This window comes from Neofelis nebulosa, chromosome 3, assembly GCF_028018385.1.
Source record: "Neofelis nebulosa isolate mNeoNeb1 chromosome 3, mNeoNeb1.pri, whole genome shotgun sequence".
Classification (NCBI taxonomy): Eukaryota; Metazoa; Chordata; class Mammalia; order Carnivora; family Felidae; genus Neofelis; species Neofelis nebulosa.
In genome coordinates this window covers 40,202,480-40,218,975 of record NC_080784.1, presented here as the reverse complement: position 1 = coordinate 40,218,975, position 16,496 = coordinate 40,202,480, and the positions used below count along the sequence as shown (strand labels likewise).

General features: G+C 40.7%; 1 protein-coding gene and 1 long non-coding RNA gene across 18 annotated transcripts in view; one reads left to right on the top strand and one right to left on the bottom strand.

Moving 5' to 3' along the window:
• PSD3 (pleckstrin and Sec7 domain containing 3) overlaps window positions 1-16,496 on the top strand; it is a 747,126-nt gene that overhangs the window by 140,608 nt on the left and 590,022 nt on the right. The window contains exon 1 of one of the 17 annotated variants that reach the window (XM_058720437.1): window positions 12,407-12,553. The exons of the other annotated variants lie outside the window; for them this stretch is intronic. Within the exon in view, the coding sequence (XP_058576420.1) occupies window positions 12,533-12,553 (21 nt within the window). The 5' untranslated portion in view covers window positions 12,407-12,532. Of the gene's footprint in view, window positions 1-12,406; window positions 12,554-16,496 lie in introns of those variants that run through there. 17 annotated transcript variants of the gene reach the window in all.
• LOC131506649 (uncharacterized) lies at window positions 6,036-11,791 on the bottom strand. The gene is made up of 2 exons (XR_009259080.1): window positions 11,356-11,791; window positions 6,036-9,329 (listed from the first exon to the last, which is right to left on the bottom strand). It is a non-coding gene; the product is annotated as an uncharacterized LOC131506649 (long non-coding RNA).

The following is a 16,496-nucleotide window of genomic DNA, read 5'->3' as shown; positions in this document are numbered from 1 at the left end:
CTTTTGCTGGGTTTGGGGTGTCTTTGCTGTTCTGCTTCTATTTCCTTTAAGCGTGCTGTTAGATTTTGTATTTGGTATTTTTCTTGTTTTTTGAGATAGGCCTGGATTGCAATGTATTTTCCTCTCAGGACTGCCTTCGCTGCATCCCAAAGCATTTGGAGTGTTTATTTTCATCTTCATTTGTTTCCATATATTTTTTAATTTCTTCTCTAATTGCCGGTTGACCCATTCAGTCTTTAGTAGGGTGTTCTTTAACCTCCATGCTTTTGGAAGTTTTCCAGACTTTTTCCTGTGGTTGATTTCAAGTGTCATAGCATTGTGGTCTGAAAGTGTGCATGGTATGATCTCAATTCTTGTATACTTACAAAGGACTGTTTTGTGACCCAGTATGTGATCTATCTTGGAGAATGTTCCATGTGCACTTGAGAAGAAAGTATATTCTGTTGCTTTGGAATGCAGAGTTCTAAATATATCTGTCAAATCCATCTGATCCAATGTATCATTCGGGGCCCTTGTTTCTTTATTGATCCTGTGTCCAGATGATCTATCCATTGCTGTAAGTGGGGTATTAAAGTCCCCTGAAATTACCACATTCTTATCAATAAGGTTGCTTATGTTTGTGATTGTTTTATATATTTGGGGGCTCCCATATTCGGCGCATAGACATTAATAATTGTTAGCTCTTCCTGATGGATAGACCCTGTAATGATTATATAATGCCCTTCTTCATCTCTTGTTACAGCCTTTAATTTAAAGTCTAGTTTATCTGATATAAGTATGGCTACTCCAGCTTTCTTTTGACTTCCAGTAGCATGATAGATAGTTCTCCATCCCCTCACTTTCAATCTGAAGGTGTCCTCAGGTCTAAAAGGAGTCCCTTGTAGACAGCAAATAGATGGGTCTTGTTTTTTTATCCATTCTGATACTCTATGTCTTTTGGTTCGAGCATTTAGTCCATGTACATTCGTGTTATTTTTGAAAGATATGGGTTTACAGTCATTGTGTTATCTGTAGGTTTCATGCTTGTAGCGATGTCTCTGGTACTTTGTGGTCCTTGCAACATTTCACTCACAGAGTCCTCCTTAGGATCTCTTGTAGGGCTGGTTTAGTGGTGATGAATTCCTTCAGTTTTTGTTGGGGAAAACCTTTATCTCTCCTTCTATTCTGAATGACAAACTTGCTGGATAAAGGATTCTTGGCTGCATATTTTTCCTGTTCATCACATTGAAGATTTCCTGCCATTCCTTTCTGGCCTGCCAGGTTGCAGTAGATAGGTCTGCTACTACCCTTATGTGTCTACCTTTGTAAGCTAGGGCCCGTTTATACCTAGCTGCTTTCAGAATTCTTCTTTATCCTTGTATTTTGTCACTTTCACTATGATATGTCATGCAGAAGATCCATTCAAGTTACGTCTGAAAGGAGTTCTCTGCGCCTCTTGGATTTCAATTCCTTTTTCTTTCCCCAGATCAGGGAAGTTCTCAGCTATGATTTGTTCAAGTACACCTTCAGCCCCTTTCTCTTTCTCTTCTTCTTCTGGAATTCCTATTATACAGACATTGTTCTGTTTGATTGCATCACTTAGTTCTGTAATTCTCCCCTCATACTCCTGGATTTTTTTTTATCTTTTTCTCAGCTTCCTCTTTTTCCATGATTTTATCTTCTAATTCACCTATTCTCTCCTCTGCCTTTTCAATCCGTGCTATGGCCGCCTCCATTTTATTTGGCACCTCATTTATAGCATTTTTTAGTTCCTCATGACTACTTCTTAGTCCCTTGATCTCTGTAGCAATAGATTCTCTGCTGTCCTGTATGCTTTTTTCAAGCCCAGTGATTAATTTCATGACTAGTATTTTAAATTCTTGTTCTGCTATATTGCTTAAATCGGTTTTGATCAATTCGTTAGCTGTCACTACTTCCTGGAGTTTCTTTTGAGGATAATTCTTCCGTTTTGTCATTTTGGGTAGTCCCTGAGTTAGTTCTAAACTGCAGGGCACTTCCCCTATGCTGTCTGGAGAAACTGGTGTTGGTGGGCAGGGCTGCAGTCAGACCCGATGTCTGCCCCCAGCCCACCACTGGGGTCACAGTCAGACTGGTGTGTACCTTATCTTCCCCTCTCCCAGGGGCAGGAATCACTGTGCAGTGGTGTGGCCCCTGTCTGGGGTACTTCCACACTGTCAGGCTTGTGGTGCTGCTTCGATGGGATCTGGCCAAAGATGTATTAGCCAGGGTGGATCTGCAAGGTGCATGGGGGTGGGAGGGGCAGGCTTAGCTCGCTTTGCTGTTGGTGGTCCCCTGTGGGAGGGGCCCTGCAACACCGGGAAGGAGGCAGGTCCGTGGGAGGGATGGATCCATAGAAGCACAGTGTTGGGTGTTTGCGCAGTGCAAGCAAGTTTGGTGGCGGGAACTGGTTCCCTTTGGAATTTCGGCTGGGGGATAGGAGAGGGAAATGGCGATTGCCAGCACCTTTGTTCCTCCACCAAGCTGAGCTTTGTCTTCCAGAGCTCAGCAACTCTCCTTCCCGGCGTTCTCTCGTCCTCCCAGGTCTCTGAGAGCAGAGCTGTTGACTTTTAACATTCCAGATGTTATGTCCTGCTGGCTGCCAGAACTACATGGTCCAGCCCCTCTGCTTTTGCAATGCAGACTTCAGGGGCTCTGCCTTGCCAGCCGGGCTGTCCCTCTACCACCCCAGCTCCCTCCTGCCAGTCCGTTTACCATGCACCACCTCTCCACCCTTCCTACCCTCTTCTGTGGGCCTCTTGTCTATGGTTAGCTCTGGAGAGTCCATTCTGCTAGTCTTCTGGTGGTTTTCTGGGTTATTTAGGCAGATATGGTAGAAGCTTAGCGATCAGCAGGATGAGGTGAGCCCAGCATCCTCCTACGCCGCCATTTCCTCTCTTATGACTCTCCATTTAACTTATAAAATAAGTCAACTTGGATTTCAATTTTGTCCATTAATACATATAACATATAAACACAAGGGATAAGCTATAACTTATCTGTGGTGTGTGTGTGTGTGTGTGTTTGGGGGTAGTGTAAGAGGATAAAATGTTGATTTTGAAAAGATAAAAATTGCTCGATAAATCCTAATGTCTTTTCTCTAAGGTAAAAGTATTTTTATTTGTAACTCATTTGATAAGTGAAGAGAGTGATTGGAATATAATGACCAGATATGACTGATTGGCTTCAGGTTGTATCCTCATTTGGTCTGATGATCATGGGATATGTCCAATTATTAAATTTTTATAGTAAATATTATAATGAGTTGACTCAAATAATTGTCATGCAACCTGTGCCAAGAATCTATAAGAGCGTTCCTCATCTGTAACATAAAGAGATTGAGTTAAATAATCTCTAATGTCCTTTTTAGTTCTATGAAGTTAAGTCCTTTGCTTCTGGTTTTATTTTTCCACCTCTGTTTAGTTAGCATACAGAAATGAACCTACCATCAGAACGTCACCCACTTTAAAAAAAATATCACCCACTTTCTTCACAAGTAGCACCCAACTACAGTGTTATGAATCTAATATACTTGTTAATGAACTTTCATCTTAAGTCTCTGTATTGGAGAGGTTTTTAGTTCATTTGCTGGCAAGGAGGGAAATACCTTCACCTACATTTGTGTTTAGTACTTTTTCAGATTCTTCTTGACTTTATTGTGTCAAACAATAAAGATCAGTTTACCAGGGCAGATAACAGAATGACTTTAAATTTGTTATGTTACTACCCTATGATTTTTCTCCTAGAAGTAGTGTGGCAAATGCAACAAACTGATAACTATTTTCAGGATACATGATTCACATAGCTTTCAACAACAGAATTCCCTTACAGCTTTCAAAATAATATGCTTACTATTTGGTACTTAATTATGTGTATTTGGGCTAGGTATTAATCAATGTAAATAATGTTCCTGCTCTAATAGAAAAACCCATAAATTTCAGTGGCTTAACACCATAGAAGTTTACTTCTCACTTACTTCACTGAATGTGTGTTGGTGAATGTTCTGGTTGCTCTGGGCACTGGCAATTACCTGATAAACATGGAACATCTCTTGGGATGTCAGGTCTTGAAGTGGTATATATTACTTCTGGTGACATTTCATTGACCAGAACTAGTAAAATGGCCCCATCTAGATACCACTGGGCTAGGAAATGTAGTCTTCCTAACATGCCTAGGAGGAAATTAAAATGGGCTGGTAAACACAGGGGATTGTTTCTGCTATAGTATTCTACAGATAGCAATGAGCCATATTTAGTAATGAGTTGAAGAAAAGGGGCCTGAAGGAGAAAGCAGCTTATCTAGGCACATTTTCCATGACCAAGGTTAGAGTGGTCGTTAGAAGTTGTAACAATTATCATGTTGTATTTAGATAATTCAGAAACCAAAGAGTGGTAAAAGTTTAGAAATTAAGTTGATACAAGGCTGGAGAGGATAAATGCTGAGTAGGGGGAATGTACATTATTATCTGCAGTGTGTGTGTGTGTGTGTGTGTGTGTGTGTGTGTATGTGTGTGTGTGTGTGTATGTGTGTGTGTGTTGGGGGAGTATTTACAGATTTGTGTGGATGCCCTACCTCCTAACTGTTCTATAGTCTACACTTGCTTTTATGTCATGGCTTAAACTTAAGATCTCTCTAAGCTGCAAGCTTAAGAAGCTAGAAAAAGAAGAGCAAATTAAATCCAAAATAACAATAAAGATGGACACAAAAACAATAAAAACAGAAATCAATAAAATAGGAAATAGAAAAACAATATAGACTACAAATGAAACAAAAAGTTGATTCTTTGAGATCAATAAAATTGACAAGTCTGTAGCTAAACTGATGAGGAAGAAATAGAAGATACAAATGACCAATATCAAGAATGAAAGTGAGAATATCCCTAGAGAGCATAGAGACATTAAAAGAATAATAAAGGAAATACTATGGAAAACTTTATCCCAATTAATTTTGACAAGATAAATGAAAAGGACAAGTTCTTTAGGAGCTTACTCAAGAACTAGATAACCTGAAATATATAATATTTTTACCGATATACATTAGTATATAATATTTATTGTTATATATTAATATATTTATTATATATTAAATATATTTATTATTATATATTAATATAATTTATTATTATACAAATATAAAATATATGTATATGATATATGACACTTATATAATATGTAAATATTAATATATAATAGTAAATATAATATATTTAATATATAATATATATTTAATATATTTAAATATATATTACATGTGACTTTATATACATATTTTATATATATATATATATATATATACACGCAAGTATATATATAGTATATATATAACGTGAGAAAATACATTTTTGTTGTTTAAGCCACAAAGTCTGTAGTATTCTGTTATGGCTGCCTTAGCAGTCATAACACAATAATATATGGTGATCAAATGAGGTTTATCTCATTTGAAGGGTTGGTTTAACATTTGAAAATCAGTGTAATTCACCAAAATTACAGCATAAGAAAGAAAAATCAGGGGCACCTGGATGGGTCAGTTTGTTAAGTGTCCGACTCTTGATTTCTGCTCAGGTCATGATCTCATGGTTTGTGAGACCAAGCTGGCATTGGGCTCTGTGCTGGCAGTGTGGAGCCTGCTTGGGATTCTTTCTCTCTCCTCTCTCTCTGCGCCTCCCCCTAGTCACGTGCACACACACTCTCTCTCAAAATAAACATTAAAAAAAAAGAAAGAAACATCACATGAATATCTCAATAGATGCAAAAAAACCATTTGACAAAATTCAATACCCATTCATGATAAAAAGAAAATAAAACGTCTCAACAAACTAGGAATAGTAGGGAACTTTCTCAACCTGATAGAAATCACCTACCAAAAACTTACAGATAACATCATACCTAATAGGGAAAAAGTAAATGCTTTCTCCCTAAGATCAGAAACTAAGCAAGAATTCTTATTCATTCGATTTAATATTGTACTAAAGTTCCAGATCAGTGCAATAAAGCAAAGGGTAAAACTATCTTCATTCACAAATGACATGATCGGCTATGTTGAACATAATAAGGAATTTATTTAAAAACTAGTAAAGGGGTGCCTAGGTGGCTTAGTTGGTTAAGCTGCCTTGGCTCAGGTCATGATCTCATGAGCTCATGGTACCATATATAAAAATTAAGTCATAAGAATTTATAAGAATTTAAACAAAAAGAATTAAAACCATAAAACCTCTAGAAGCAAACATAGGGGAAATCTTTGTGACATTATGTTGGTCAAAGATTTCTTGGGACACAAAAAACACAAATCATAAGAGAAAAAAAGTGGTAGAGTAGACTTCATTTAAATTAAAAACTTCTGTTCTTCAAAGAAACTTAAAAAATTGAAAAGGTAAGACAAATATGGGGAGAAAATATTTACAGAATACATATCTGATACAGAACTTGTATCCAGGATATAAAATAATTCTTACAATTCAACAATTAGAAGACAAAAAGAATCTATTTAAAAAAATGGGCAAACGTTTTTAAACAGCCACTTCTGAAAGAAGACATAGAAATTGGAAATAAGCACATAAAAGGAGTCTCCATACCATTCATCATTAACAATTCCCAGTCGAACTACAGTTATATACCACTATGCACACAAAAAGCCAAAATTAAAAAAAAATTGACAATATGTTGGCAACATGTTGGCAAGAATGTAGAATACTGGGTCTCTCATACCTTGCAGATGGAAATGCAAAATAATATGGCCAATTTGGAAAACTATTTCATGAATTTTTGAAAAAATAAGGTTAAAAATACATAAACCACATGAGCAGCGATCCCACATCTGGGTGTTTATCCAAGAATATACATACACACAAAAAAAAAACCCTTGAACATATATATTCATACATTTTCCTTATAATAGCCAAAAACTAGAGTGTCCATCAACTTGTAGAGAAACAAATTATGTATCCATGCAATGGAACACTACTGAACAATAAAGAGGAATAAATTACACGTTCATATAAAAACATGCATGGGGGGGTGCCTGGCTGGCTCAGTTGGTAGAGCATGTGACTCTTGATCTCAGGGTCCTGAGTTCAAGCCACATGCTGGTCATGGAGCCTACTTAAAAAATAAAAAAAGAAAAACATACATGAATCTTAAAAGCATTATGCTATGTGAAAGAAGACAGATAACAAAAATTTCATATTGTATGATTCCATTTATATGGAATTCTAGAAGGGCAAAACAGAAAAGCAGGTCAGTAGCTGCTAGGATCCAGGGTTTGGAGGGAGGGATTAACTACAAAGGAGCATGGAACTTTTTTGGGGGAGGGAGGGGAAAAATATCTTGATTTTATCAGTGATTTACACAACTGTATACATTTGCCAGAGCTCACTGAATTGTATACTTAACAATTCTGATCACCAGTTCCAACATGTGTGTGTTTTCCCCCTGTACCACCAAGCAATTCTCCCACACCAGTTGGGTATTCTACAATTCAACTGAGTTGTGACCCTATTTACCTGGAGACAGCATCAGATCCCACATGTTAAGGGCTCAGTCCTTAAAGGGACTAATGGCAAGACTCTCCTCTCCCCTTCAGAAATCAGAAGTTCAGGTTGCCACTTCGGCTTCTGAACAACCTGCTATAGACTGAAGGTTGCCATGGCCTCCTCCTCAGGTTCAATTAATTTGCTAGAACATAACTTGGAGAAACAGTTTACTAACTAGATTACCAGTTTATTATTAAAAGATGTAACTCAGTAACAGCTAGATGGAAGAGATGCGAAGGGCAAAGTATGAGGAAAGGGCATGAAGCCTCCATGTCCTGAGTGAGCCACTTCTCTCAGAATCTCTAAGTGTTCACCAACCTGGAAACTCTGAACCTGTGCTGCTTTTTGGTTTTTATGGAGGCTCCATTACATGGATACTATTGATTAAATCATTGGTTCTGGGCAACAATTCAACCTTCAGCCCCTCTCCCGGCCTCATTAACAAAACAAAAAACATTTTAATGCTCTGGCACTTGGGAAATTCTGAAGGTCTTAGGAGCCTCTGTGCCAGGAAAGAGGACAATCTTATAAATCACGGTATCATAACACTTAAAATTGGTGAGATTTACTGTATGTAAATTGTACCTCAATAAAGCTGATACTGAAGGGAAAAGATTCTTTTCTCCAGGGTTTCTGACTGGATTTATATAAATCAATAGACCAAAATAGCTGCTCTCATAGATCTTAGAGGTGAAATGACTCAAAAAGAGCCACTCTGCCAGAATTCAGCCTCAGGAACTTGTCATCTCTTGCAAGTAATTCAGCAGTTGTGTCTAGAATGAGAATCTTTACTGGGAAATAGAAAACTGATAGATCTCTCTTCTTTCAGAAACAAATTTACAGAAATTTTCAAATGTAAGAGTTCATAATGCATATATTTTGTGATAAGAGTTCTATTCAAAGTCCTCCTACCTATTTTGTTGATAGTGCTTACCAACAATACTCTCTGTAGTCACTGAAATCAAAGAAGTCTTAAACAACATGTTACTCTTTCTCAAAACAAGGAGAGAGAATTGTTTCATTCATTTATGCATTCAGTGAACATTTGTTGAGCACCTCCTCTGTGCTAGGCAATAGGCTGAGAGAAAAAGTGAATGAATGAATGAATGAATGAATAAATAAATAAGGTGTGGTCTTTACCCTCTGGAGATTGCTGTCTGCTCTAAGTTTCTTGGGGTCACAATTCAGAGCATTGAGCTTTCAGGGATTTGTCATTGTCACTAAAGACTTGCTAGAAAGACTGAGGATCATGAAAATAAAGAATGTTTAAAAAAATTTTTTTTAACGTTATTGAGAGACAGAGACAGAGGGCAAGCAGGGGTGGGACAGAGAGAGAGGGAGACACAGAATCATAAGCAGGCTCCAGACTCTGAGGTGTCAGCATAGAGCACGATGTGGGGCTTGAACTCACCAGCCGTGAGATCATGACTTGAGCCGAAGTCAGATACTTAACTGACTGAGCCACCCAGGTGCCCCAAGAATGTTTTTAATTGAAAGTTCTTTAAATCCCCAAATGCTGCAGTTTTTCAAGAGGGAAGGCCAATCTTTCCCATTCATAAAAAAGGAAATGAGGGCCCAAGGACAAGAAGCTTCCATCCCATGGTTAGACGATGAGTGAGCGAAGACTCTCTTCTTGTTCAACAGTCTGGAGGCCCCTGGGATCATCTTCATTGTGATCATTCCTCTCATTACCCACTGTGGAGCAGCCTGTTACTATGTTACGGTTTCTTCTTGGAGAAATGCCAGGTTACTTTTACAATTTGAACACACATACCATTAGTAATTTCCATAGGTCATTTCTACTCTGTAAAAAATATTATAAGTGGAATGCTTATTTCAGCAAAGAAATGTTTTCTATGGAATCTTCCTTCAACACAAATACTGCTTTTAAAACAATTCCTTTCCATTTGTTGAATAATTCTGAAAAAAGTGATTTGTTTTTTGAGGGAAATAGTGACTTTTCCACAAATATTTTCAGCAATTATTTTGATAGTAAAGTATTTTCTGGTGAAGTAGGAGGGAGCAGATAGGTTTTCAAGTGTGAAATAGAAAAGAGGCTGTAGCAGTGTAACGATTTGGTTTTTGTTTTTAATTGTTTTTAATGGTTGAGTTGGTGTGTAGTATTGCACTAAAAAGCTTTATCTTCTCATAAAAATAAGACAGTATAATCATATGGTATTCTTGACCCATACTTTCATTTGTCATTTATTCAGTGCCTCCTATGAGCCAAACCCTGTATGAGGCAGTGCTGTCAACAAAACTCTTATGAAGATGGCAATATTCTGTCTGCATTGCCTAAATATAGTAGTCATTAGCCACATTTCAAATGTGGCTAAAAACTGAATTTTAATCAGCTTTAAATTTCATTTAAATTTAAATCGCTACATGTAGCTAGTAGTTATCAAATTGGGCAAGATATGTATGAGGAGTAATTAATACGAAGTGTCTCAATATGCACAATGTAGTTGTGGTGTATTTGGAAAGATGTAGATGTAGGATTTTTTCCCAGTGATTTCTGTCCACAAGGGTACCAAATCTTTCAGAATCACTTGCAATGAATCTACAATTAAAGTGAGTAAGTCTGTATTCAAAGGTCCAATGCATCCTATGCATACTTAAATGTCCACGTAAATATATGTGCACGCATATTTACAGTGAGAAAACAAAATGCTAGGATTCTTTCAAGCTAAGAAATTTAAGAGGATGGTAGAATAGGAATCTTAAGTTCAATTGCTCATTGACAATTGTCAATGCAATAGATATCGAAGGTATCAAAGCGAATATGAGACAGACCTCTACCCCATGCACAGTTTTTTAATGTTTTATTTATTTTGAGAGAGAGAGACTGTCTGTGTGAGCAGGGGAGGGGCAGAGAGAGGGAGGGAGACACAGAATCTGAAGCAGGCTCCAGGCTCCGAGCTGTCAGCACAGAGCCCGACAAGGGGCTTGAACTCAAGAGTTGTGAGATCATGACCTGAGCCGAAGTTGGACGCTAAACTGACTGAGCCACCCAGGCGCCCCAAAATACACACGCTGTGAGCAGAGTCTGAACTTGTACTGGGAGACCCCATTGGATTTCGAGTCCAATGCCTTAACCCCTCAGCCATCACAGCCACCTCACGCACAAATTTTTATGGAAATGGTCCTGAGACCCTATTCCACAATTGGGGTCCTATAGTCAGATCAAAGTTATAAAAACAAGCAAGATTATGAAAAGAGTAGGGAGCCTGGCTCTACTCCCCACTAGGGGGAGGTGGGAGGTGCTACTCTCTAATTCTAAGCCAGTGAAGGGACTTCCAGGGGCCCTTGGGCCTTGGAGATATTTGATACTGTTCCCTGTAGTTGGAAAATACTGAGGATGGTGGACTAACTCATGTCCCAAACAGCTAATGGAGACCGCTGCTTCCCAGGAAACTCAGTGTGGGAGTGAGTCGACCATGCTTTGGGGCAGGGCCAGCGATCTCTTGCTGTGTGGTTGGGTTAGCCTGCACTTCCGGAATTAGTAAACTCAGGGATATGTGTTTCCTGTGGACCAGATGTGAATCACTTGCAAGACCCTTGGCCTTGGATTGACCTTCTTGGGGTCTATACAACAGGGTGGGCTGGAGAGAGACTTCAGTGGGAACAGGTGTCCTGCTGGGTACCTAGGGTTGAATAACAGGAACAGGGGACCTCTCCCACCCTCTTTCCCACTGCATACTTCCAGCTAAGAAGAGAAAATTTAATGCTAGGTCAATTTTTTTTAAGCCACTTCCCTTTATTTGGATACCTTCTAGAGGTTACAAGAGGAAACCTAGTCTTCGTGACATAAAACTGTCACACAAACATACCGTAAGCACCATGCAGCTGGCCACGTGGACTTCTACCTCCAGGTAGACCTGGCAAGGGTTGAAGGTACAGGTGAAGCACCTCTTGCTTGCAAGACCTTACACACCGTGGTTTTTAGATCTTCCTCTCCCTTCGCCAGAGGAGGGCGCCTTTCCTTCCAGGCCCTGCCTCTCTGCTGCACACGACCTGAGGCAAGAGGAAAAAAAAGCACAGGTCTTTGGCACTTTCGACTGAAAACGTAGTTTTTCGTTTGCTACCCCCCTGCAGGCACATTCGATGTGGGATAGTCCCGAGACTAGACTGCGGGGTGGATGTGAACCCCTGGTCCTCCGAGGCTGGACCCTCCTGAGGGGGAATGGACCTTAAATGGGGAGGCGGGTGGGCAGGTCCCCGGGACTCTAGCAGTGGTAGTCGCCCTAGGAGCTCCTTCAGAGGCAAACATACCCCAATACAGATCTGAGAGGCCTCTGCCCGGCGTCCCCGCCGCCCCGGACGCTGGCGGGGGGGGGGGGGGGCGGGCGTTGGAGATGGGGGTGGGGGTGCTAAGCGCTTGTCTTGGCCGGCGCGCGGCCCTGAGCTCTTCTCGGGCCCGAGACACACGGCGCCCAACTCGCAGTTCCTTCACGCGGCTCTTCCAGAGAGGAAACACCCTCGAAAGCGCCTCTCACTTTCCTCAGGGTAGGAAAACTGTCGGAGAAGAAGACAAAGCAACAGACAGGGTTCCGCTCTCCAGCTGGAGGCCGGAGGGCGAGCTCAGGGCACCCAGCGCCGGCTGAAGGCCTGGGGCACCGCCCCCTATCCGCCCCTGGGGCACCGCCCCCTCCACCTCCCCTTCCACCCCCTCCCACTCTCTAGAAGTTACCTCTTCCCGCTTTCCCGCCCCATCTCCGCCCCCGGGCGCCTACCCCGCCCACCGTCCGCCTGCCCGAGCCTTCGCGCGGACGCCTCGGGGGGCCTCGGGGGGCCTCTGGGGCGGGCGGGCGGACGGCCTCGGCAGCCTCCGCCAGGGTGCGCACCGCCTCCGCCACCGCTACCGCGGGGCTGCTTGCTCGCCTCCACTCGGCTGTCCCGGGAGCCCAACAAAGAGCGCGCGGCGCCGGCCGCCAGCCCTCAGTCGCGCCCTAGGCTCCCTCGGAGCGCCCGGTGGCCCGGCGACAGTTTCGGCGCAGGCGATGGAAGATGGAAGGAAGAAATGCCGCGGTGAGGCTCGAGAACCGCCGGGGGCTGAAGGGCGTGTAGGCTCGAGCGCGGTGCTCACTCAGACGGGGGTTTGCTTTGCTTTGTCGCTCCTCAGTGCCTCAGGGTGCCTGGGCCACTTGTGTTTGTGCCTTGATGTCAGGTTCTGGTAACAGTTTTCCTTTTTGCTCTTTCTTTGTGTGTGTTAGGAGCCCAGAAGGGTCAGCTTTGTGGTGTTAACGTTGAGGTGTTTTAATTCAACCCTCCGCTTTGAAAACCTGACTTGGGAGAAAAGCCTGAGTACTCATACTTGCTTAATGATCAAAAGAAGGGAAGCATTAAAGAGGACTTGCGGTGCCAATTTTTACTCTGCCCAAGTCAGCTCTTGTATTTAGGGGCTATCATGTTTCTCTGTCAGGGAAAATAAAAGCCAAAAAAACAAAAAACGAAAACAACAAAAATACCCCCAAAACAAATTTGCATTGAACGAGCAAACGGGAAGATTATTTGGTATAATATTCTCAGTATCTTTTAAAGACGTTTCATTCTGTTTTACATGAATTTAACTTTTATCTGCTGTTTCAGCTGTGAGTTATAGCAAATTATGTTCTGAGATTAAAAAAAAAGGTTAACACTTAGAGAACCTGGGTTTAGAATGTTGTCACTGACCTAAATAATAAATGTTTAGTTTTACCGTTCCCCTTGATGTTAAACACTCAGTAGACAGAAGAAGTAAAGGGAATTAGTTTTATTTTGTAGAAACTGATTTGCTTGACAGTTGGATCCAGGGTTTCCACTCCAGAGTAACTCTTCTTCAGTGGGTCAAGGTGTTGGTGTGGGGATAAGGCAGATCTTGAAAATTACACGGAGTGGGATTCTGAGAACAAATGCTTCAATTTATTAACTATAATTGAATATATATAAAGGATTTTGAAAAGCCCAATAGCCAGGTAAGCAAGAGAGAATTTCTGCTGTCAAGGAGCTGCTTTCTAGTAGGAGAGACTTCTGCATAGGTTACGATGGGGGAATCCAGAGGAAGGAGAGCTTCTGACCTAGGGGCTTGGAAGTCGTTTGAGGAGCTAGTGGTTCAGCTGCACCTTGAAAGGGGGGAAGGATTTGGCTGGCTTTTTGTGTGTGGGGGAAAGGATGTTCTCTGCTGGAGGAAGAGAAATGCACTTTCTACCCTATTGCAAGAAATGCTTTACCATCCTTTCTTTTCTTAGACTATTTACAAATCAAGAGACGTTTCTTCAAAAAAGTCATTAAATTCCTCTTCAGTTGAAAATGCAGCATGCTCAGCAGAACCAGCAAAACAATACAGATAAATTAATACCTTCCCAACCAGTTTTTAGTGGCTTGATGTATGTCTTTAGAACAACTTTCGTATATCCATTCACAGATCATATCACCAATATATGATTTGTCTTGTGAGATATTTCATTAACGATGCTTTTTATACTGAAAGGAGCCAAGAGGTACCATGGAAAGCACTTGGGCTAGTAGTTAGGACGCCTGGCTTGTAGGTTTTGTTACCGACTGAGTTTTTGCTGTTGTCTTGGGCAAATCGTTTAACCTCTGTAGCTAAAATTTCTTCCTTTGTAGGTTGAGAGAATTCGGTAGATGCTTCCTCAGAGCCATCTAGCACTAGCATTTTATGGTATAATGCATAAACATGTACATGCATTACTAATTCAGTGATGTACTCTTCACATTCTATCTCTTAATTTGTGTCTGTGAATGGATTGTCACTCTTATCCTGGCCATTGAATGTGGAAGAGTGATTAAAGCTGCAAAGCTAAAATACCCTTATTTTAAGGTAAAGTTCCACAGTTGAATGTTACAAGCATAAGAAGCTTGATTTGCAAATCTGAATTTGTGTTGGCTTCAAAAAATGTTTTGTTGACACTCTTCACTTCATTTGTGAACAAAGAGTAATACATACTTTACTATGTAAAGAAAATTGAACCTTAAGAGGATAGTAAATCTTGGGAATTTGGAAATAAAAATAAAGTAAGACAGAAAATCTGCTCATTGAAAAAGGAAAATTCAGAGATGCTTTCTATAAATGACTATATTCACTTTTTAAAAAGTTGGTGTTTATATATTTGTTTGTTCATCCTGATGGAAATGTGAGTGGGATGTAGTCTGGCATTACATTAAAAAACATGTCGAAGGCATTACTGCTTTTAGAGGTGATTTTTTTTTCCTTTAGAAATTCTGGAGTCATCTGTCCTGCCTTATTCATAAATGGACACACCATTGTGGTAATGGGTTAATTTCAGTCATGGTTAAGCTGAGGCAAAAACTATGTGAACATTAAACTGTGTATGTGCTCCAGATTGGTTTGTTTCAGGTTTACCTGAGGTATGTTGTCATATGGCAATTATGAAAAGAACAGTTCTTTGGGCTTGGGTTAGGAGGTGAGTAATGGATGGTGATCTTTCCCAGTTTTTAGAAATGAATTCAGATATGGTTGACGTTTAGGCTGTCTGTGAAAAATAATCTGGCGATCAGTAGGTGACCAAAGTTCACTTACCTCAGGACATGAGTCAGGCTCACAGAAGGCTGGGGATCTAGTTTAGTTTCAAATCAACATTTAGGGATTCTTCCTCTGTAGTCTGGGCTAAACACGGAAGTCCCTACTTGCCTTTGTTAAGAGTGGAGATGATTTATCTTGAATACTGCCTTTTAGTTCTTTCTGAGTTCTTTCACAGTTAAACCAGCTTAACCTTACTTTAGAAGAGTACAGGATCCAAGTGAATTTCTCCAGAGCATTTGTTCAGAGTGTCCCTGTCTGGACCGTTTGTGCAGTTTGTGATATTGTATGCAGATTCAGAGGTTTGCTGGAAAGAATTTTAGTGGTGGCATTTTTTAGAGTGTCCCTTTGTACTTTTCCTGTGTTTCGGAGTTACAAAGACATTTTTCACATGCTGCAAATTAGTTTTAGTGCAGTGGCTACAGTGGCGATGTCAATCACTGTTGCAGTTTACAGTGGAGAAAATGGATAATTTGCAGCATATAGTTAACAAGTTATTCTTACATCCAGATCACCAGATTTCTGTGCCTCATTTGAAAATAAGGTGTAACTCATAACAATAATGAATCTTTGCTTATGCTATCTTTTTTATATAAAAATAGCACATGTCCCTGCCGACCTTGTTTTTCACTGTTCCCAGAAGGTCAACAAACTGGGGCCCTAGTCGGCAGGGACTTTGTTGACAATCCAGGGCACAGACATGGTGAAGCTTTTCTCTTGGGGACACTTCTGGTGTGAAGGAGTCACTAGCTCCTCTCCTCTTCTTCCATGTGAGTGCCTGGCCTAGGCCAGGGCCCGCCACTCATTTCTTGGGGCTTGCTTGACTTCAAACAGCCATCTAGTATGAAGCTCCCTTTTCTTTGGCCACAAACCATTGATATGAGTCAGAATAATTGTTCATGTTGATGGATATTTTCAAGTTTATTCTTGGAGTTAGGGATTTAGGGTAAGTGGAAAAGTGAGCATTTTGATCCGAACCTGGGGCTCTTTTCTTACAGAGTATTTTCCTGTGGGTTGTCCAAGCAGCAGCATTTTCTTTGAAGTTTCACCCTAAGTCCTAACTTCTGGAAAAATGCTTATTTTAAGCATTAAAAAAATTTTTTTTGATGTTTATTTTTGCGAGAGCGAGGGCGCATGTAAGCAAGCATTCAAGCAGGTGGGGGAGGGGCAAAGAGAGAGGGAAACAAAGAACCTGAAGTAGGCTCCAGGCTCTGAGCTGTCAGCACAGAGCCCAACACCAGGCTGGAACTCATGGACTATATGAAATCATGACCTGAGCCGAAGTCAGTCTCTTAATGGACTGAGACACCCAGGCGCCCCTTATTTTAAGCATTTTAGAAACCTCACTTAAGTTTTCAGGAGATGCATTGTTACCATCATAGCTAATACTGATTGAGATCTTACTGTGTACTTTCACAGATTACCTCCTCT